The sequence below is a fragment of the Triticum aestivum genome, chromosome 2D (genome assembly GCF_018294505.1).
Source record: "Triticum aestivum cultivar Chinese Spring chromosome 2D, IWGSC CS RefSeq v2.1, whole genome shotgun sequence".
Lineage (NCBI taxonomy): Eukaryota > Viridiplantae > Streptophyta > Magnoliopsida > Poales > Poaceae > Triticum > Triticum aestivum.
The window spans coordinates 208833909-208857885 of NC_057799.1; the positions used below are offsets into that span (position 1 = coordinate 208833909).

General features: G+C 42.3%; 1 protein-coding gene across 1 annotated transcript; it reads left to right on the forward strand.

Moving 5' to 3' along the window:
• The first annotated feature begins 1926 nt into the window (after positions 1–1926).
• LOC123052591 (transmembrane E3 ubiquitin-protein ligase FLY1) lies at positions 1927–8181 on the forward strand. Its single transcript, XM_044475843.1, has 14 exons — positions 1927–2393; positions 2941–3010; positions 3713–3840; positions 4014–4129; positions 5061–5121; positions 5372–5435; positions 5518–5595; positions 5745–5902; positions 5996–6055; positions 6148–6241; positions 6762–6929; positions 7069–7397; positions 7715–7831; positions 7907–8181. Exons 1-14 carry the CDS (start codon positions 2241–2243, stop codon positions 8006–8008), a joined length of 1698 nt encoding a protein of 565 aa, XP_044331778.1. The 5' UTR covers positions 1927–2240; the 3' UTR covers positions 8009–8181.
• The last annotated feature ends 15796 nt before the right edge of the window (positions 8182–23977 follow it).

Below are 23977 nucleotides of genomic sequence, written 5' to 3' on the forward strand. Positions count from 1 at the left end.
TTGAGCTCATTATGATGATGCATTATCGAGTGGGCCCAGAGATACCTCTCCGTCATACAGAGTGACAAATCCCAGTCTCGATACGTGCCAACCCAACAAACACTTCGGAAGATACCTGTAGTGCACCTTTATAGCCACCCAGTTATGTTGTGACGTTTGATACACCCAAAGCACTCCTACGGTATCCGGGAGTTGCACAATCTCATGGTCTAAGGAAATGATACTCGACATTAGAAAAGCTCTAGCAAACGAACTACACGATCTTGTGCTATGCTTAGGATTGGGTCTTGTCCATCACATCATTCTCCTAATGACGTGATCCTGTTATCAGTAACATCCAATGTCCATGGTCAGGAAACCATAACCATCTATTGATTAACGAGCTAGTCAACTAGAGGCTTAGTAGGGACATGTTGTGGTCTATGTATTCACACATGTATTACGGTTTTCGGTTAATACAATTATATCATGAACAATAGACAATTATCATCAACAAGGAAATATAATAATAACCATTTTATTATTGCCTCTAGGGCATATTTCCAACAGTTTTCACGCCCCAAGTTGTGCACATCATATTGCATCATATGAAATGATTGGATAATTTGACTTTGTTTAAATTGTGTAGGACAAAATTGCCCAACAAAGATGCAAAGACATGGAAGCTTCAGAAGGCAAATTCTTCAAACTAGAGCATTGTTGGGACTTGCTCAAAGAGTGCGAGAAGTGGAAGTTGATTGACAAAGAATCCGCACCGAAGAGAGATTCACTTACGAACATGGATGAAAATGAGGATGATGATGACCCAAGAAACTTGAACAAGCCCGATGGTGACAAGAAGACTAAGGAGAAGATGAAGAGAGAGCACGAAGCATCGAGCTTGCGGGACAAGATTGATGCCATGGTGCAATCAAATGAGTTGATGTTAGCGAAGACGTTGGAGATAAAGAAAGAGTTGGCCGAGAAGAAGGCACGGGAGAAGCAAGAAAAATGGCAATTGCTTAAGGACGAGGGGCTGCGCGAAGCGGCCATTGAAGAGAGAAGAGCACGTGCCGCTGAAAACAAAGCCATGTCCAAGTTACTTGCCGGAAAGAACAAGATCATGTCATTGAACCGCAATGACATGGACGACCTCACCAAAGAATGGCATGATATGGCAAGAAGAGATATCTTAAAGAGGAGAATGCTTGCGTCGGCCAGTGCGTGTTATAGTGCCGGAGATGTTTTCTCAATGGGGTTTGGAATCAATGTCGCCGATGCGTTCAGTGCACCAGCCGATGATTTCGATGCCGGAGTTGGAACAAGTGCCGGAGGTGGACTCGGTGGTTGCGATGACCTTGATGGACTCGGTGGCGCGGAGTGAAGATCGACCAAGATGATGCCGGACGTGGTCGTCACTTTTGCAAGACCCCCTTTTGCGTTTGTCCTACAAAACTTACCTTTTATTTGAGTGTGAATTGTGTTCTATTGTTTGAATTTGAACTCATTTGTCGGAATCGATGTCAAATTCGATAATTAGGCGTCTTCGGTTTGTGGGTCGACGCGGCGGTGCCCGAGCAGACCCCGCGTAGCCGACCCGTAAAAGAGCATATTCACCGAATATCCTTTTTTACGGGTCCGTTTTGCAGGGTCTGAATCTGACCTCGCCTGCGCTGGCCCGCATATATCCTTTTCCGGGAACTGTAAAAGTCTTATGCGGATCGGTGTTTTACGGGATGTGCTAGAGTCGAAAATCTATTTTACGGTTTAGGCGCTTATGACCTCCCCTCTATGCCTTGCGCTCTTATAAATTTTATGGAGATGCGCCGAGCTGCTTCCGAGTGCAGGCCAGGGCTCCTCTGGGGTTGAGAGTGACTGACCAGTCGGCCGCCCCAGAGCCAACCACCCCCACCCCCACCCCAACCCCCCACACACGGCAGCGATTCCATTCCCCACCCCACCAGCAAAAGCGTTGCTTGGTGTCCGCCGAAACAAAAGTCGCCGTCGCCTCGCCTCGCCTTCGCCGTCATCTCCTACGCCCCGCCCGTTTGACTCCCTCCATCTCCTTCCGTTCCCCTCTCCCTTCCCTTTCCTTTCCTTTCCTTCCCTTCGTCTCCTAGGTTTAGCGCCCCACGCGAACCCCACCGTACCAACCCACCAGCGGGCGTCCCTCCCGCAGCGGTTGCTCTGTCGGCTTCCTGCTGCCCCCGCTCCCTTCATGGTGGCCGCCCAATCGTGAGGCTGCGCTCAACGATCAGAAGATGAGGCGCTATGCCGCTGTGCTGAGGGTCGCTGTGGTGGGCCTGTTGGTGCTCGGCCTCGCCCTCCCTCCGCTGGCCGCGGCGCTGCGGCCTCTCAGGGAGCGCGTCGCGTCCGCCGGAGCCGCGGCCTCCTCCGGATCGTGGGCCGATGAGGTCAGGCGCTGTTTGATTGCTAGACTTGCAAGTTTTCCCCATTTTCTCTAGTCAAGGGTTTTATGCTAATTTGGTCCTCCAGGTAGAGCAATTGGAAAGAAGAAAACTGGGCAACCTTATTTATTTTGGGCTTAATTTTGTGTTCGTTGGTGTAAATTTTTGTGGCGTGCTATACTCGTGCTTATACTGAACTTAACCTAGTAGTCGTGCAACAGCAACGCGTGCTTTTAGTTCGGATTCCAACCAGACCTTTTCACTCCAGATAGTCATTTTAATTGGATGCCCTGCATGTTCTATTGACTGTACCTTTTCACCAAGTAATGGTGGGAGTTTAAGTCTAGCATGCATGGCTTACACTGCGCTCTTGATGCTTCAGTTCACTAGACAGTAGCAAATACTGATACAACAAGCAAAGGAGTAGCGTCTTCCGCGGGTTCTATTCATTTTACGATGTTAGGGTTTACCAGCATCCATTTATCTAGAACTATGAATTCTGGTTGTATGTATGGAACTCACCTTAATGCTCATCATCTCTATATTTATGCAGCATGCATTCTACAAGAGGGATGATAATGACATGAGCCCATATTCATGGAATATTACAGGAACATATAAAGGTACTCCCTCCTTTCACAAATATAAGATGTTCTAACTTTTTTTCTGAATCAGATGTATATAGACACGTTTTATTGTGTCTGTTCACTCATTTCAGTCCATATTGAAATATCCAAAACATCTTATATTTGCGCTACACACTAGTTTATTTGACCTGCTGGTTTGTCTGAGTTTTGTATCCCAGCAGGCTATAGTATTAGCTTGTCTTTTGTTTGATGACTGTGTTGCCACTGGTCCACTGCACAATTACATTAGGATGTGTAGTGGCCTTAAGGTCTTGAGGTATTAATATCCTATGTACAATGTGGGGCTGTAGGCAAATGTTGTGAGGATTGCACTTAATTCCTTAAGTTCAGTATGTTGTGCCAATTTTACACGTTCAGCGAATTTTTTCTTTCGACGCTAAAAGTAAGCTTGTTTCTTCGAGCCGCATCATACAACTTGGTGGTGTCATATCCTCACTGTAGTTGGTTTGTTTACTACAGATGTTGAATTATGACATACACAACAGATAAAGGATAATGGTAGATTGTATTTCCCTCCATGCCACATTCATAGATTAGTTTTGGTAACCTCAATCAAATGCTCACATGACACTTTTTCCATTTCTCATTACCCTCATTTGTTTTGTTATGTATAGGATGCTACTACTTACTTAACTTTCTGTGTGGTTCATGTACTAATGCCAACATTTTATGGTTCAGGAAGTTGGAGCTTTGCTGGTGCTACAAATGGTTCTTCTAGGTTTCTTGAGTTCATGACATCTAAAGGCGACTCGGTTTTGGAATTACTGAGTACACCAACAAAGATAAGCGGGGTACACTATGTTCAGGTAAAGGAAGATCCTTTCTTATGCCTTATGTTAGCACGTGAAAACAATGTGTTTTTGTTTATGATGAGTCATATTTAACTGTAATCATGGAAATTATTGCGATGTTGACCTCTTTCCTATGCATGCTCTGCTGATCATTTTGCTTACCGTGATGTGATAACTATTGTTGACAGGGAACAATAACATTCCATGATGTTATTGACAAATCACATGATCGTGGGGCTGCTCAAATAAGGTTAGAAGGCGTGTATATATGGCCTTTTAGACAACTTCGTATGGTGGCAAACAGGTATATGTTCAACTTTATTGTATTATTTTTTGTCATAACTAAGAGGCTTTGTTTTTCTTTTGTGAGAGCTAAGACACTTTCTTTGACTTTTGTTTCTCCTACCTTGGCATTATTAGTATATGCTACTAACTGCATCTGCCTTAAACATCGAGGGCAACAAACTCTAATAATAAAAATAGCACTCCAGCAAAAAGACATATTTATTCTACTCTGCCCTCTAAGGACATTTGCCTGTTTCCTGAATGTAAACCTTGGTCAACAGTCAACAACCACCCTTAGCTAGCAAGTGCGGACCTCACAGACATTTTCTCCAAGTTCCAAGTCTCCTGGCTCATTGCCTAGTGCTCGTTGTATGTTCTGTAACAATTTCACGAATCATGATTCTTTTGTGTACATATATCAAGTTCAGTGACTCCCATGATACTTATGTCAATGCTCCCTCCATCCCAAAATAAGTGACTCAACTTTGTACTAACTTTGTACTAAAGTTAGTACAAAGTTGAGTCACTTATTTTGGGACGGAGGGAGTACATATTTTCATGTCAAGTTTACGGTGTGCAAGTTTAATTACCTCGACTACTGTGAGTTAATGACTGCCAGGTTACCCGTCAGATCCTCTTTTTTGTGTGCTATTTGTTGCATAACTGAATGCTTGTAATTAAGTACTGCAGTCTAGAGGCTCTTTAGTTACGGCAAGGGAGGCGATGTTCCATTGTTCATGGCATTTTATTATTGGAGTATTATAGTACTCCCTCCGTTCCAAATTACTCGTCGTGGTTTTAGTTCAAATTTGAACTAAAACCACGACGAGTAATTTGGAACGGAGGGAGTATTATGTAGTGGCATATGTGAAAATAGTCTTATGAGTGTAGGCAGTTTGTAGATCATCTTTTCCCCATACTATCTAACACAGTTGTATTGATATTTTTAGCGGTGCAGATGGTGAACCGCTTCAAGAAGAGGATTACTTCTTGTCAAATCCATACCATCTGGTAAGCAGACGAATTTTCCTTGTTTTATCGATGATTACTGCATTCCACAATCCTGTGTTCCACTTACTAGCTATCTTTTGATGTCAATGTAGTGCTATGCCATTTACGTTCATAAAAATTATAACCGAGCCCTCTTAAAAGTTATTAACATTATTATGAAGTAAGTCTTGCCTGCTAACTACAGTAATAAGGCCCCTTCTAAAATTAATGAACATGATGCTATATATTTGAACTTCCTATTTTTTAACAGCTGCGGATTTTCTCCTCTCAAGTTTTCCAAGATTCTTCTGAAGAGAAGAACCGAAGGAAGAACTGTAAGATTTTATTTCTACACTGAATATTCCCTAGCTACAAATGTGGATGTGACCTTGATGTTTGCTACTTATTCCGTATCAGCTCTCACACATGACATGGAGAAACACTGTAACATAGAAATAGCCGCTAAAGTGGTCCGGGTGTCAACTAACCAAAATGGTACTGAATTTTCTTATGGTATTGCTAAATTCATTTGCCACTGGTAATTTATTTTCACCAAGTTCTATGTCTACATATTTTAAATTTTCTCATCATCCAACACTATTGAGATACTAAGTGCGTGAGTAATAAATACTTACTACAATTAGAAGGAGAGCATGAGAAGTACCGATTGGAGGGTTTGATGGAAAGTCCATCAGTGGATGATGATGGAGAATGCTTCTCATCTATCTTGCTAAATTCAACATCGCTGAATGTTGAAGCTTATTACAACAAAGCAGTTAACTATACACTGATGGTCACTTTTGTATCCTTGGTGGCTGTTTGACTTAGATTCATGTTTTTGTTCAATCCTATCTGGCCTCGTCTCTCTGTCAATTCCTTAACTGGCATATTATAGATCTCTTTTCTCCAAGTTTTGCTGCTTATTAGACAAATGGAACACAGCAACACCCAGTCAGTAAGTATTTTCCCTTTTTGTGATCATCTTTTTAGCAACACTAATGTCCTCTTGCTCTACATGACTTACAATCCTATCGTTATTGCTCACAGGGAGCTGCTAAGGTGTCTATTATTATGATTGGGCAACAAGCTATCATGGATGCATATCTTTGTCTACTGCATCTGACTGCTGGAATATTGGTTGGTGAGTCTTATACTCCTGTCATATCAAATTTGTTCGCTTTTTTTGTTGTCCATGTTTTCTGCTGCTAGTGTACGAACTCTTCGGTGGTAAAAATAGGAATTTAGACATATGACACTGACAAGTGGCCGCTGGTGTCTCCTGTTACATACATCCTGAATTCCTGATGTAAATCTGAGCTAAAAGCAAATAATGTGCATGCTATGATAATACACTACTTACAAGTAAATATTGCGTAAAGAGATTTTGCTCATGGAATTTGTAAAGACATACCCATTGCCCAACAGGATGGGTCTCTGAAGTTTGCTAAATGCTAAGCGTCACTGGTCAGTGAAGTATTGTCAACACTACAAAAGATTTATCTGTTCTTCAGAGTTCTCTGAAAATTAACCTGCAAAGCTATTATGGACTATTGAATCTTGAATCGTATGCGGCTTATTTTCTCCAAAATCATGTCATAATTATGTTTTTTGAATATCGTGCCATCTCTAACATTTTCATCACATGGTTTAACTTTCTACAGAGTCACTCTTTAATGCCTTTGCAACAGCTGCCTTCTTCAAATTCGTTGTTTTTTCTATTTTTGAGATGAGGTATCTTCTTGCTATATGGAAAGCAAGTAGGCCATTGAACAGTGGAGAAGGTTGGGAAATAATGAGGCGTGAACTTTCTGTTCTTTACAGCCGCTTTTGTAAGTTCTAAATATCATCTGGTTTCTTCATGCTTTCTTAAGAATTGCAGTGGTAGGCCAACCTCTTGCAGTTAAACCAGTTCTAAACTTTTCTTTTACCAACTATTAAGGCATTCCTTGCTTTGCTTTGTTTCTGCAGACGGCATTCTTTTGGGAGGAATCCTTCTCATGTATGAGTTGCACAATTTCTTGCGCCCGCTTCTTTTCCTGATGTACTCCTTTTGGATTCCTCAAATTGTCACGAATGTCATCCGGGATACAAGAAAACCGCTGCACCCTCAGTATATTTTAGGCATGACTGCTACCCGGGTCGCCATCCCGCTATATATATTTGGTTGTCCTAGCAACTTCATGCGCATTGAGCCCGACAAGAAATGGTGCATAGCTGTGACGGCATTCATGGGTATCCAAGCAGCTGTGCTGCTGCTCCAGCACTATCTTGGTTCTCGCTGCTTTATTCCCCGCCAGGTAATACTACTGATAGTACCCTAACACATGCACTCCGTACTGTTGCATTCGAGGTGCATTGTACTCCCTCCGTTCCAAAATAGATGACTCAACTTTATACTAACTTTATACTAAAGTTGGTACAAAGTTGAGTCATCTATTTTGGAACGGAGGGAGTAGTTGTCATTCATGTAGCTGTCTTTGTCTCTCAAAAGGTATTATAGCTGCCACTGTTGATATATTTTAAGCTTCAGTTAATTCAATTCTCAGAGTATGTTGGCAATTCATTTTTAGTATCACAACATAATTATTTATCCTTTTATGGCTGCAATCTCCAGATCCTCCCTGAGAAATACTGCTACCACAGGAAGGTAGAGGATAGCACAAATCAGCCCATTGATTGTGTAATCTGCATGACTACAATTGATCTCTCCCAAAGAACAAGTGAATACATGGTAATTGTGAAATCTCTTGTTCTGTGACGTCATAGACATGCATGATTAAGTAGTGCTCACTGTCTCTTGTTGTAGGTGGCACCGTGCGAGCATATATTCCACTCGGGCTGTTTACAACGTTGGATGGACATCAAGATGGAGTGCCCAACTTGCAGGCGCTCTCTACCACCAGCTTAGAGGAACAATACTTTGTACAATATATAGTTGACAAAAAGTAGGTAGCCCAGCCAAAGTGCCTATATCTCAGCTCGAGCTCAGATGCGACCTTAATCCTCCCCATGTATACTGGCCGGTATAAATATTGTATTTGAAACCACTTTTCTGACCCATGGAGACCCTTCTCCCCGGCATTCCCTATTTAGGGCTGCAGGCGCACAGCCACTCCAGCAAGATGGGCCGGCCCGTTTACATTTTTCCTTGTCTGTTTTTTATACCGTGCAAAAAAGCGTACAAGGCTGGGATTCGATCATGCAATATCTAGTTTCCTCTGAGGGGCGATAACCACCCGGCCACCACAACTTACGTGATCAGATTGATGTTTCCCTCTTTTCTCTTTCACATATTCTTTCATTTCATTTCTTTTTTATTTTTATCTGTCCTTTTTTTCCTTTTTGTAATTCGCAAGCTTCCTTCAAACAGTTGAACTAATTTCTTTTTCAAAATGCATGAACTTTTTTCAATTCGATGAACTATTTTTCAAGTTCGATAAACTTTTATTTGAACATGATGAACTTTTCTCCAAATTCGATGAACTTTTTTTCAAATTCTATGAAATTTTCTCAAATCCGGTGAACTTTTCTTCCAATTTGATGAACTTTTTTTAATTTGCTGTACTTTTTTTCAAAATTGATGAACTATTTTTAAATTCAATGAAAATTTTCAAATTCGTTGAACTTTATTTTTCAAAACCGATGAACTTTTTTGAAATTTGTGAACTATATTCAGAATCAATGAACTAATTTTTCAAATTTGATGAACGTTTTTTTCTAATTTGTGTTTTTTTTTTCAAAATTTGATAAGCTTTTTTCGAATTCTATGAACGTTATTTTATTTTATTTTTTGACGGGAAAGCTTACTTTATTAATCAAAGGACGGATATATCGTTTGCCAGCAAACTCACAATGAAAAATCAGGCGGGTCATCAATCCAACGAGATGGATTATTAGCACGTCCCTATCTAGCCAGCTCGTGAGCTACATAATTTGACTCTATAATACAATGCTCAATAGTAAACCTCCCGAAATCTACTAGATAACTGCGACATTCATCAAGAACAGGTGCTGCCACTGTAGAGTAATCTTCATTGAATTTAAGTGCATCCACCACCGTGATATTATCCGATCTCACCACCAAGTTATTGCATCCCGTATCTCTTGCTAGCTTCAGTCCTTCAAGCAGAGCTGCCGCTTCTGCCGTGAACACATCAGCTACATGTTCTAATCTCGCCGTGGATGTCGACATGAAAGATTCCCGGTGATCACGGATGACAACACCACAAGACCCTGCATAATCGCCCTCTGTGAATGAAGCATCGACATTAAGGACAAGTTGTCCTGCTAGGAACATCGGCTACCTGTTGATCTTGGTTGTAGATTTAGCTTGTGCTCCGCGCACAAAATTAATCGCTAGGGCAACCACCGCCGGTTCGTTCTGGAGTCAATATTTCTTCCCCTCGCATGAACTGTCTTCTTTGCCACCATAAGAACGAACAAACTGTTGATATGAGCTCTGGTAGCTCGACCAATCCAGAATATTGTCGCCGATAAGAATCATCACATAAAATGAACTTCAAGACTGCTGAACCTGCTCGATCAGTCAATGAAGCAAAGTTAATATCTGCTGCGATTCCCAAAGCTTCCCAAACTGCTTGCGCCCTTACACACTTAAATATAACGCCCACGATGCGGCTATATCTCCCACGTGTCGAGGCACGACTTAGAGGCATAACCGCATTGTGGTTTTGTCGCAAGAAGGGTCATCTTCACACAATCCCATGTATGAACAAGAATGGGATAATGAGAGTTGGCTTACAATTGCCACTTCACACAATACATAAATATAATCCATACATCATCCAAAATACACACATAGACCGACTACGGTCAAATCCAAATGAAAATAAGATAACCCCAAATGCTAGATCCCCGATCGACCCAACTGGGCTCCACTACTGATCATCAGGAAAAGACACATAGTAACGACCACGTTCCTCGTCGAACTCCCACTTGAGCTCGGTTGCGTCACCTGCACTGGCATCGTCGGCACCTGCAACTGTTTTGATAGAATCTGTGAGTCACGAGGACTCAGCAATCTCACGCCCGCGAGATCAAGACTATTTAAGCTTGTAGGAAGACAAGGAGTAATATGGTGGAGTTGCGGCAAGCACTAAGCATATCTGGTGGCTAACATACGCAAATGAGAGCGAGAAGAGAAGCAACGCAACGGTCGCGAAGCTAGAAGTGATCAAGAAGTGATCCTGAAACTACTTACGTTCATGCATAACTCAAACCGTGTTCACTTCCCGGACTCCGCCGAGAAGAGACCATCACGGCTACACACACGGTTGATGTATTTTAATTGGGTCAAGTGACAAGTTCTCTACAACCGGACATTAACAAATTCCCATCTGCCTCATAACCGCGGGCACGGCTTTCGAAAGATAATACCCTGCAGGGGTGTCCCAACTTAGCCCATTATAAGCTCTCACGGTCAACGAAGGATAAACCTTCTCCCGGAAAGACCCGATCAGTCTCGGAATCCTGGTTTACAAGACATTTCGAAAATGATAAAACAAGACCAGCAAAGCCACCCGAATGTGCCGACAAATCCCGATAGGAGCTGCACATATCTCGTTCTCAGGGCACACCGGATGGGCAAGACGTCGGGTTGGCATAGACCCTGGTTGCCCAGGGGGCGCCGGACATCGCCCAGTTTGGGCCAGCACTCGAAGGAGCACTGGTCCGGGGGTTTAAATAAAGATGACCCTCGGGCTCGCGAAAACCCGGGGGGAAAAGGCTTAGGTGGAAAATGGTAAAACCAAGGTTGGGCCTTGCTGGAGGAGTCTTATTCAAGGCGAACTGTCAAGGGGGTCCCATAAATCACCCAACCGCGTAAGGAACGCAAACTCAAGGAACATAATACCGGTATGACGGAAACTAGGGCGGCAAGAGTGGAACAAAACACTAGGCATAAGGCCGAGCCTTCCACCCTTTACCATAATATATAGATGCATTAATATAATAAGAGATATTGTGATATCCCAAAATATCCATGTTCCAACATGGAACCAACTCCAACTTCACCTGCAACTAGCAACGCTATAAGAAGGGCTGAGCAAAAGCGGTAACTTAGCCAAACAACGGTTTGCTAGGAAAGGATGGTTAGAGGCTGACATGGCAATATGGGAGGCATGATATAGCAAGTGGTAGGTAGCGCAGCATGGCAATAGAACGAACAACTAGCAAAGCAAAGATAGAAGTGATTTCGAGGGTATGGTCATCTTGCCTGCAAGGTTCTCAGAGTTGTCGAAAGCTTGATCCTCGTAAGCGTACTCAACAGGTTCCTCGTTCACGAACTCGTCTCCCGGCTCTACCCAACACAAGAACACAAGCAATGGAACCACAATCAATCACGGGGAATGCACAAGCAACATGATGCAATACATGAATGATATGCAAGATATGATATGCGATGCATATGCGTGCTCCGGAAGGGAAATGATGAACAAGGCAGTAACTTGGCAAACCAAGCATTCCACTGGAAAGGTGAGATGATTTCGGTCGAAATCGATATAAAGATCACCGGAAACGGATGCACGGTTTGCAAATGGCAAGCAAAATAAGAATGACACGAATCTGCGATTAACAGCATGATAGCACTTAGAATGCAACAAGTAACAATGCTACAGCACTCCAACATAGCAACAAAGCATATGGAAGTAATCTATAGGAGATTCTTGACAAAAGATGAACATTGAGCTACGGCTAGATCACAACATAACAGGTTCAAACAAGCATGGCAAAAGTACAAAAGATATCAGGTTCACAGACTTGGTGAAATTACTGGACATGCCTGAAACAGCATCAGGTAGCAATGTTCAGAGCACGAAATCAACATGCTACAGGAACTTAACATGGCAAAACAAGGCATGAAAGTATTTTACTAAATGCATATGACAAAAGTTCCTTACTGACCATAAGCCAAAAAGGACCAGACGATATGATGGCAACCATGTAAACATAGCAAGTTTCGTTAACAGGTTTCAGTCTTAGCAGAAAACAGAGCATGGCAGAAACAGACATTAAGAGGGCATCTTGGTGAGCTTGATGCACTCACCACAAAGCAATTCATGACAAAACAAGCATACTTACAGCAAGATGAAATGTTTATGAAGATATCCATGGCAAGAGCAAATACATAGCATGTATGAAACAACTACAACAAACTTGGCAAAATTGAATATCATGCTAAGAATCTGCCAGGAATATTTTATAGCAAAAGTAGAGCAAGATTGAGTCATGCTAGGGCACTTAATAATTGCAAAAAAGGGTATGAATGGATCAACTACAACAATATCTACAAAACATCCTTACTAAACATCTCCAAAAGGAGCATGGATATCTCTGTAGCCACATGGATACATAGCAACAAAATAACAGCAGTCACAGACTTAATAAAATCACTAAGTCCCTGAAATCAGAAACATTACGGAGCCTAGTTTACATGCTTGTGCTAGTCACCACAGAGATCACAAAAATACATGGCATATACCTCTGTAAATATGGCATGACATAAAAAAACACATGTAGAGCCCATGCCCATAAGATGCACAGATTAAATGCAACAAAAATAACAAATCCTCAAGTTCTGATAAGTAACAGCAGATAACAGCAACTAGCACTCTTGCGCCAGAGATTTGGGCATCAAGATGGAGATGGACTCAAATTAACATAGTGCAATGGAACAAAATGAAGAGCATCTCGAGCAAACATTTCGACATATTACACGCGCGAAACGGAGCTATTTGCAGAGAGTTATGATGCAATGAACAGGTGCACATATTGTAAAAATATTAGGACTTTGGATTTTCGGGAGAGGGAGAAAAGTCAACCCGAGGGCTTGACTGGATCAGGATCGGGCCCGAGCTCGAGGCTCCAAATGGAGTGCGGTTTTCACCCACACGATCATGATCGAACGACCTAGAACATGAAAGAGACTTAGATGGGTTTTTGGCTGTTTGAAAGGGCGGTTTTGCTGCAACACACAAAAGGACTTTGCGGTTGCCCGGTTAACCGTTGGAGTACCAAACGACCTCCAAATGGAACGAAACTTGACTGGTGGTCTACCGGTGGTATACCAAGGCCACTTGACAAGCCTCGGCCCATTCCGAGAACGTTTAACACCCGCTCACGAAAAGAAACAAGAGGGGTGCGCCGGAGGAGGTGGGAGTGCCGGATTGCAAAACGGACAACGGGGAAAATGCTCGGATGCAAGAGACGAACACGTATGCAAATGTAATGCACATGATGATATGATATGAGATGCATGACATGAACAAAATGCAAAACGAAAGACAAAACCCAACCACGAAGGGAATATCATAACACATAGCCGAAAATGGCAAGAGTCGGAGTTACAAATATGGAAAGTTACATCCGGGGTGTTACACCCTTACACACTTAAACAACATATGGGCTAAGTCCTCCGCACCATCTGTATAGTATGGGCATTGGGACAAGTTTCCAACATGGCGATTCATAAGATTACTCCGGCATGGGATGGCATTGTGCAAGCATCTCCAGATATAAATTTTAACTTTCGCTGGCACTCTCAAACTCCACAACTTCTTCCAAACTAGATGGGGCGCCATGGAGAAGCGGGCCAGACCGCTGTCATCTGTAGCATAATTCACTTCCCATTGCTTATAATAGGCAGAACGTACTGAAAAAACGCCGCTCCTCGTGAGATGCCATGCAACATAGTCCTCTATCTTCACATGGAATAATGGGATTTGTAGTATGCGTTCAACATCAATGTGCCAGAAATTCTCCCGGATTAACATCTTATCCCATTCTCCCGTGATTGGGTCAATTAACTCATTCACTTTAGTAAGTACTTGGTTCCTCCTTACTGGTAAAACTTTTTTGGAGGCACTGTTCGGGATCCAACAGTCATCCCATATATTAATCTTTTCTCCATTGCCTACTCTCCAAATGTATCACTTCTTGAACGTTTGAATTCCAGACCAAATGCTTTGCCACACATAGGACGACCCCTTCTTCAGTTGACAGTTCAGAATATCTCCTGTAGGGTAGTACTTGGCTCTCAGAACTCGTGCACATAATGAACCAAAGTTCTCAATTAGTCTCCAACACTGCTTTGCCAACATTGCCAAGTTAAAGCTATGAATATCCCGGAATCCCATACCTCCTCTCTCCTTCGAAATACACATCTTCCACCATGCAAACCAATGCATCCTTCGTTGGTCCTCCTCATCACCCCACTAGTATTGCGACATTGCATCAGTGATTCCCTTGCAAATTTTCTTCGGGAATTTAAATACGCCCATCGCATAAGTTGGGATGGCTTGGGCCACCGCTTTCAGCAAAGCCTCTTTGCCTCCGAATGAGAGAGTTCTCTCTTTCCATCCATTCACCATTGCTTGAATTCTTTCTATTATGTGTTTAAAACAATCAACACGGTCCACCCCTGTCATGGATGGTAGACCCAAATATTTGTCTGAAATAGACTCCGTCATAATATTCAGAATTTGACAAACTTCTGCCTTCACCTCTACATTTGTGTTAGGACTGAAAAATATAGAGCATTTTGATTCACTCACCAATTGACCTGAGGCTGCACAGTACTCATCTAAAATCCCACGCAGGGTGTTTGCATTGTGGGTGTCTGCTCTCATGAGAATAAGAGAATCGTCAACAAAAAGTAAATGAGAAATCGTTGGCGAATCTCTACACACCTGCACACCATTCAAGTTACCAGCCTCCTCCTCATGAGCAATAAGGGCCGACAGTCCTTCAGCACATAAGAGAAACAGATACGGGGAGAGGGGATCCCCCTGTCTCAAACCTCTTGTTGGTGAAAAAGGTAACGTTTCATTTGAGTTGAACCGAACCTTATACTCAACCGACCTTACGCAAGTCATCACCATTTGAATCCACTGAGCATGAAATCCCAATTTGGTGAGCATGGCCTCCAAGAATACCCACTCAACTCTGTCATATGCCTTGTGCATATCTAACTTGATTGCACAGGTTCCAAACTTCCCCTTCTTTCTCTTCTTCATCGTATGTAAGCACTCATATGCCACTATGACGTTATCAGTAATGATGCGCCCTGGCACAAATGCACTTTGTGTCTCACTGATTATATCTGGAAGAAAAATCTTCAGGCGTGTTGCGAGCATTTTTGAGATCACCTTATAAACCACATTACATAAACTGATAGGCCTAAATTGGGTGATCTTCTCTGGGTTGTCCACTTTGGGAATCAACACGATAGTAGTAGAGTTCCAACCTTCTGGGATCGTACCTGTATTGACAGCCGCAAGAACCTCCTTCGTTAGATCTCCTTCGAGCAGGTGCCAAAACTTTTTATAAAAGATAGCATGTAATCCGTCCGGTCCCGGTGCTTTCAAATCACGAATACTGAATAAAGCTTTTCTGACCTCCTCCTCTGTGTACGGAGCCATAAGTGACTCATTCATATAATCCGTAACACGCCTCTTAACTTTAATTATAACATTCATCGCTGGTACATTAACTTCAGCAGAGAAGAGATGCTGAAAGTACTCAGTAATCAAACTTCGCATAGCTTCATTGTTCTCTTTCCATACACCTGAGTCATCAAGCAAGCGTTTAATGTAATTTCTTTTCTTCCTAGCCGATGCAAAATTATGAAAGAAACTAGTGTTCCGATCACCTAATTTTAGCCAGTTTGCCCGGCTACGTTGTACCCAATAGATCTCTTCCTTCTCCAAATTTTCTTCTATCTCCATTAGAAATATTCTCTGCCTGTCTCGCGCCTCGTCAGTGAGAGGGCCTGATCGCAGCAATTCCAACTCCGCCTTCATCTCCTTCAAACGCCGATGGGGAGCCTTCAAGATTGAACGATCCCATTCATGCATGGTGGCGTGTACACTTGTTGTGCGCTCTGCAATGGGTGCCAACAAATTGGTTGGATCCCAAGCTTCAGACACAATTTGCATAACATTCTCCTCTTGCAGCCACCTAGATTCAAAGCACCTCTGATGGGTTCGCTGATGGTCCCCCTGTACATCTCCCTCTGTATCAATGAATATCGGCCTGTGATCAAACTTGGTGTGTGAAGCATTAGTAATCTTTGCCTCAGGAAAAAGCCCATGGAACTGACCATTACATACCACTCTGTCGAGGCGTTCTCTAAGCCTCCTCCTCCTCCAAGTATATAAATCACCACTGCACCCCATGTCCTCCAATTCGCAATCAACAAGGGCATCTCTGAAATTTTGCATCATGTGCATTGGCCTCGGTGCACCGCCCTCCTTCTCGTGGGAGTATAAGATCTCATTAAAATCCCCGGCTATCAACCAAGGGAGTTTTATTCGTTGATGTAGATCAGGCAAACATGACCATGACAGATGTTTATCTTCCCACTTCGGCTCACCATAAAACCTTGTAAACCTCCAAACCTCATGCGTGCCATCCCCCACGGTAACATCTATGAAGTTTTTATCCTTATCTCTGAGTTGAATTGCCAATGGTCTCCGCCAAAACAGAAGTAAACCACCACTCGCCCCATTACTTTCATGCACCTCCATGCTGTCCATCTTTAACTTTTTTCGGAGTTTTTCTGCCTTAGCTTTGTTCAAATGCGTCTCAGACAGAAAGACGACATTCGGCCCCCACTCCTTCTAGACGTCTAGAAGCGCTCTTTCTGCCGCGACACTAGCCATGCCACAACAGTTCCAACATATGAGTTTCATTATTCACGGTGATCACCCACCAGTCAAACAAGCCAAAACATCGTACGTCCAAACCCTAACTCGCAAGGAGCAGAGTAGACGGAAATCAAGACTGCACGAACCTTGCTGAGGGATCGGCCAGAGCTGCAGGACAGAAAACCGATCGTTGTCGAAGCCAACGCCGGGACAGAAAACTTGGACGAACTTGAAATTGCCTCCTGATCCGGTCAGCAGCCAAGTTCCTGATGCATAAGCACCAGAAGGACCAAATGCAACAACGCCGTGGTAGTAGTCATCATGAGGAAGAGGCAACACGTGAGAAAAACGGCCTGTGCCGGCGCCGCCGCAGGTGGCGGCCGCGCCTAGCCCTAATCTCCTTGCCCAGCCCTAATCGTGGGTTTTGGTTCGATGGAATTGGGACTTCAGAAAAGAGTCCTCCATGAACGTTATTTTTAATTTGAACTTTTATTACAAATCTATTATTTCCTTTTTCTTTTTTACGTTTCCTTTCTTGAAATGATTTATGTTGTACAGAATTTATGTTAATGTTGTTCTTTAGGGGTATTTATGTTAATGTTCTACTACAAGAAATTAAAGAGGTTTCTTTTTGGATCATAGACAGCTAAGCCGTCCTGGTGCAGTGGTTACTACGTTGGCGCGGTGGTTCGAATCCCACGTCCCGCAAGTACTTCTCTACCACGTTTGTTGTTTGTTTTTCGACGAGGTTGTTGGGCCGGCCCGCTAGGCGACGCGCGTGGTTAAGCGGCGCAGAAAGCGCCCAATAGGACCTCCCCTTCTCCCCAACACGGCCCGACTATTCCTCGTGTTCAGCGACACGCCACTTGGGCCAGCCCACGCGTGCGGGATACACCAGCCTGTTTCCTGTTATGTTTTTTTTCACTTTTTTGTTTTTGTTTTTTTGCTTTTCTTTTTGTTACATTTGTTTATAATTTAAAATATTCTACACACACACACACACACACACACACACACACACACATATATAAATATATATATAATAAAACTCTTCAAGAAACACATTAAAAAAATGTTGAACAATTATTTGAAAATGTTGATTGGGTATTAAAAATGATGAACAAGTCTTTAGAAAAATATTGAAAAAGTAAAAAAATGTTGAAATAAGTACTTAAAATGTTGAACCACTATTTAAAAAATATCGAGTAAGTATTAAAAAATGTTGAACGAGTATATGAAAAAAAAGTTGAACGAGTATATCAAAAAAATGTTGAACAGCTATTTGAAAAAAATGTTGAACGAGTATTTGAAAAATATTGAACAACTATTAGAAAAAAATTTAAACGAGTATTTGAAAAAGTTGAACAACTATTTGAACAAATGTTGAACCATTATTTGAAAAATGTTGAACAAGTATTTGAAAAAAATGTTGATCTTGTATAAAAGAATGTAGAATGAAAAAAAATAAACGAAAGAAAAAACCTAAATGAATGAAAAATTGGAGGAGAAGAAATGAAATAAAAGAAAAGAAAGTGAAAAACAAAGAAAAAACAGAGAAAAACGGGATAAGATCGTCTCTAGTAGATCACGATCTTGGTACTAACCAATAACTGGAAGCTGGCGCAGTTATTAACACGGCTGTTGTTCCCCGCGCGACCAAGGTTCGATTCACCTTAAGCGCCAGGGAGGTTAAACTGGCGCTCAAGTGCACCCCCGCGTGGGCCGGCCCACTGTGGAGGCGATCGCTCGATCGGAAGAGCTTCAGTTTTCCCGGTTATCTGGTCGTGGTTGGCCTGTTGACCGTTGACTTTATGTGTTCCTTTTTTTTGCAAATTTTATATAGATGATCGCGACTTCGGAAAAACTCTTGGGTTCACAGAAAGTTCATGGATTCAAAAAAGTTGACCAGTTTGTAAAAATAAAAAATTATTTTAAAAAATTAAAACAAATTTGATTGTTTTTTAAGAAATTTTGTAATTTTCAAAAAGTTCATGGATTTAGGTTTTTTTTGTAATTTGGAATAAGTTCAACAGCAACAACAACAAAGTCTTTTAGTTCCAAACAAATTGGTTAGGTTAGAGGTGAAATCCATAAGATCTCACAACCAACTCATGGTTTTGGCACGTGGATAACAAGCTTCCACGCACCCGTGTGCATGGCTAGTTCTTCGGTGATACTCTAGTCGTCCAGATATTTTTTTACGGACTTCTCCCATGCATCTTCGCCACACCTAACTGTTGAACATGTCGCCTTTTAGTCGGCCAACACTCAGCGTCATACAACATTGCGGGTCGAATCGGCTTCCTGTATAACATGCCTTTTAGCTTTTGTGGCACTTTCTTGTCACAAAGAACGGCGGAAGCTTGACGCCACTTCATCCATTCGACTTTGATTCGATGGTTCACATCTTCATCGATATCCCCATCCTCTGCAGCATAGACCCTAAATATTGAAAAGTGTCCTTCTGAGACACCACTTGCCCATCAGGGCTAACCTCCTCTTCCTCGTGTCTAGTAGTACTGAAACCCCCTCATGTACTTAGTTTTAGTTCTACCAAGTCTAAAACTTTGTGATTCCATGGTTTGTCTCCAAAGCTCTAACTTCCTATCGACCCTCGTCTGACTATCATCGACTAGCACCACATTATCCACAAAAGAGCATACACCATGGGACATCTCCTTGTATATCCCTTGTGACCTCATCCATCACCAAAGCAAAAAGATAAGGGCTCAAAGCTAACCCATGGTGTAGTCCTATTTTAATCGGAAAGTCCTCAGTATCGCCATCACTTGTTCAGACACATGTCACAACATTATCGTACATGTCCTTGATGAGGGTAATGTACATTGCTGGGACTTTGTGTTTCTCCAAGGCCCACCACATGACATTCCGCGGTATATTAGCGTAGGCTTTCTCCAAGTCAATGAACACCATATGCAAGTCCTTCTTTTGCTCTTTGTATATCTTCATAAGTTGTCGTACCAAGAAAATGGCTTCCATGATCAACCTCCCAAGCATGAAACCAAACTGATTTTTGGTCATGCTTGTCATTCTTCTTAAGCGGCGCTCAGTGGCTCTCTCCCATAGCTTCATTGTATGGCTCATCAGTTTAATTCCATAGTAATTAGTACAATTCTGAACTTCCTCTTGTTCTTGAAGATTGGTTCTAATATACTTCGTCTCAGTTCTTTTGTTTCACCGAAAAATGAGGTTGGAAAGTTTAGTTAGCCATACTATCTTTGAAAATGAAAAAAAAGAGCCCAATAAATTCCTAACGTTCGGATTTTAAGCATTTCATCCCGAACGTTTTTTCATGGCAAGTTTAGTTGTCAGGACATGGCAACTTTGTCCCAGTTTATTTTTTTGTTAGAAAATTGCCATGATTACCAACCTTGTGTGAACTAAAATTGCCATGAAAAACATTTGGGTCGCCATGCTTAAAATACGAACGATTGGGATTTATCATTTTCGAAAAATCATGAATTTGGAATGAAAAAGGATAAAGATTTAAAAACAGTTCATAGTGTAAAAAATTCATGAAATTTAAAAATAAAATGAAAGGTTCACATAAATGAAACGACGATTCCTAGGCGCATAGGTCGCAGTCACCGGTTGCGAAAACGGCACAGCGGGTGCCAAATAGGATTGGGGCACGAAAAGGTAAAAACAGTGATTCTGCGCATGCCCTCCGTACACCCTCTCGTGAGGCATGCCCTCCCTACGGGCCGGCCCATTATGTTTTTTTCATCGGAACATATTTTTTTTCCTTTCTTTTTTTCTTTTTTCTTTTCCCTTTTCCTTTCTGTTTTATTTACTTTTCATTTAAATTTTCCATTTTCGTTTTATTTATATTTTTTCATGTTTTCTTTTTATTTTGATTTTTAATTTTGTGAACATCTTCCAAATTCGTGTACATTTTTTTGAAATTTGGTGAATAGTTTTTGAAATCATCACCATTTTTTGGAAGTTTGAGTATTTTTCAAATTTGTGAGGACTTTTACAAATCGCGGACATTTTTTGAAATTGTGAATACTGTTTTGAAACTCCGTGACTATTTTTTTAATCGATGAAACATTTTTCAAAATTTGGGAATAATTTTAAAATTCATGACCATTTTTTGACGTTTTTTAAATGCATCAACATTTTTTGAATCAGCTAATTTTTTGATATTCGGGAACAATTTTTGATGTTTACAAACATTTTTTGAATTTTGTGAACATGTTTTTAATTTGTGAATATTGTTTGAATACACAAATATTTATAATTTTCTGAACTATTTTCAAACTCATGAATATTTTAGATTTCTTGTACTTTTTTTCAAGAATTCGCAACTCTATTGAAATCCCGAATCATTTTGAAGAAGAAAAAAAACTAAAATAGAAACATGGGCCATCCCGCTCCGCACATGGGCCGGCCCAAAAGGGCGCGCGTGGTGGCACCCGGGGGGGTGGGTGGGGGTCCGTGTTTCCACGTCTTCCGACTCCCAGATCGACAAATAGGAGCTCTCTCTAGCAACAACGTCTTTGTGCTTCACATGGCTTAGATTCCATCTATTGTGACGGGCGGATCGATATTCCATCTATCGTGATGGGCGGACAGATAGTAGATGTTGTACTATTGGGCTCAATTAACGATGATTGATAATCCTAAAGTGAAAGGAATTTTCGTAGCACTTTTCAATGATGGAGATGGTAAGCATGGAGTGTCAAACCAACAAGGAGCTAAAGGTAAGATCAATATCCCTGCAGGTCATATCTGTCGCTATATAACCCTACGTACACCGAAACGTTTGCTTTATCTAAAAACAAGAAATTAAACTACGAAGTGGATATAAAGGGATAATTTTGCAAGATAATGAAGAACATAAACAAAAAAGATAGGTGTTGCCTAAGTAAAGATACAATATAATACAAATAGCGAGTGTGGAATAGTGGTGATATGGTGTGCGAAATTGTCCCTAGACAATTAGCTAAGTTACTAAACCAATTATCATCATTGCAGTTTTATATGTGGGATACGCCCCTACTAGCATAGAATCCCTTACATGGAATTTTATGCACTTAATTATGTTGGAACTATTAGCAACTAATAAGAACTTTATAAAGGTAAACTGATGCGGAGCATCTACGGTCATCCCCATGGACCTACCTTCGTGTCTCCAAGTGCCAAGTGGACCGATAACACGAGCACGTGCAAGAGCTACGAGTCAACTCCCTTTGGAATCACATGAGACATGGCTACTACCTCAAACGAAGACACTTCACATACTCACGTACCATGGAACTAGCCATGGAGAAGCTAAGGCGCAAGTTCGAATGAGGGAGAAAAGCGAACACGAAGATGGAGAGCAAATGAGGCAATTCATCAGCTGCCCAAATGATCCGGACAAAGTCCCGAACGATCTGGACCAAGCCTAGACGATCCGGCCGAAGCGCCCAAAGACAACAAGAACCTCCTCGATGAAGCCAGATCATCCGGGACTTCACCCAGATCATCCCGACTCAGCCGTATGTCTGGACCAGGTCCAAAACATCCGGGCCAGCCACGGCCATAGCGACCTAGCCGGACCATCCGGGTGACCGCCCGGATCATCCGGACCGCCATCTAGATCGTCCGGACCATGCCTGCACGTATGGCACCTTTCTCTACCCCTAGACTATATATACTCCTCCTCCGCCCACGTTTGAGGGCCAGCAAAGGATTAGCTCAAGATAGAGATAGAGCTTTGCTCATCCACTTACCTCTCCCATGGAGATCAAGGCCTCCATGTGAGAAGATCCCCAAGTGGATTCAAGACCCCTTCATGGGAAGATCATCCTAGGATTCAAGACCTCTCTCCTTCAAGGATTGGATGAACTAGCTACCCTTTGTTACCTACTTGTGTTGGATTTGGATCATTGTATCTCCTCTTTGTGTATGTGGATTTAGCATATGTGTGATTGGATCTTGTCTATTTGAGAGTTCTTCTTGTGTTCTTATCAATATTTGCTCCTTTCCCCACCTCCATGTTGGAAATATGCCCTAGAGGCAATAATAAAATGGTTATTATTTTATTTCCTTGTTCATGATAATTGTCTATTGTTCATGCTATAAGTGTATTAATCGGAAACCGTAATACACGTGTAAATACATAGACTACAACATGTCCCTAGTGAGCCTCTAGTTGACTAGCTCGTTGATCAATAGATGGTTGTGGTTTCCTGGCCATGGACATTGGATGTCGTTGATAACGGGATCACATCATTAGGAGAATGATGTGATGGACAAGACCCAATCCTAAGCATAACACAAGATCATGTAGTTCGTTTGCTAAGAGCTTTTCTAATGTCAAGTATCATTTCCTTGGACCATGAGATTGTGCAACTCCCTGATACCGTAGGAATGCTTTTGGGTGTATCAAACATCACAACGTAACTGGATGGCTATAAAGGTGCACTACGGGTATCTCCGAAAGTTTCTGTTGGGTTGGCATGAATCGAGACTGGGATTTGTCACTCCGTATGACGGAGAGGTATCTCTGGGCCCACTCGGTAATGCATCATCATAATGAGCTCAATGTGACTAAGGAGTTAGCCACGGGATCATGCATTACGGAGCAAGTAAAGAGACTTGCCGGTAACGAGATTGAACGAGGTATGGGGATACCGGCGATCGAATCTCGGGCAAGTGACATACCGATGGACAAAGGGAATTGTATACGACATTGATTGAATCCCCGACATCGTGGTTCATCCATTGAGATCATCGTGGAACATGTGGGAGCCAACATGGGTATCCATATCCCGCTGTTGGTTATTGGCCGGAGAGATGTCTCGGTCATGTCTGCATGGTTCCCGAACCCGTAGGGTCTAAACACTTCGATGACGCTAGAGTTGTTATGGGAAACTGTATGTGGTTACCGAAGGTTGTTCAGAGTCCCGGATGAGATCCCGGACGTCACGAGGAGTTCCGGAATGGTCCAGAGGTGAAGATTTATATATGGGAAGTCCAGTTTCAGTCGCCAGAATGGTTTCGGGGGTTATCGGTATTGTATCGGGACCACCGGGTGGGGCCACATGCCCCAAAGGACTTAAAAGGCTGAATATGGGAGGGAACCAGCCCCCTAGTGGGCTGGTGCGCCCCCCAAGGGCCCAAGGTGCCTAGGGTTGGAAACCCTAGGGGAAGGGGGAGCCTCCCACCTTGCTTGGGGGGCAAGTCTTCCCCTCCTGGCC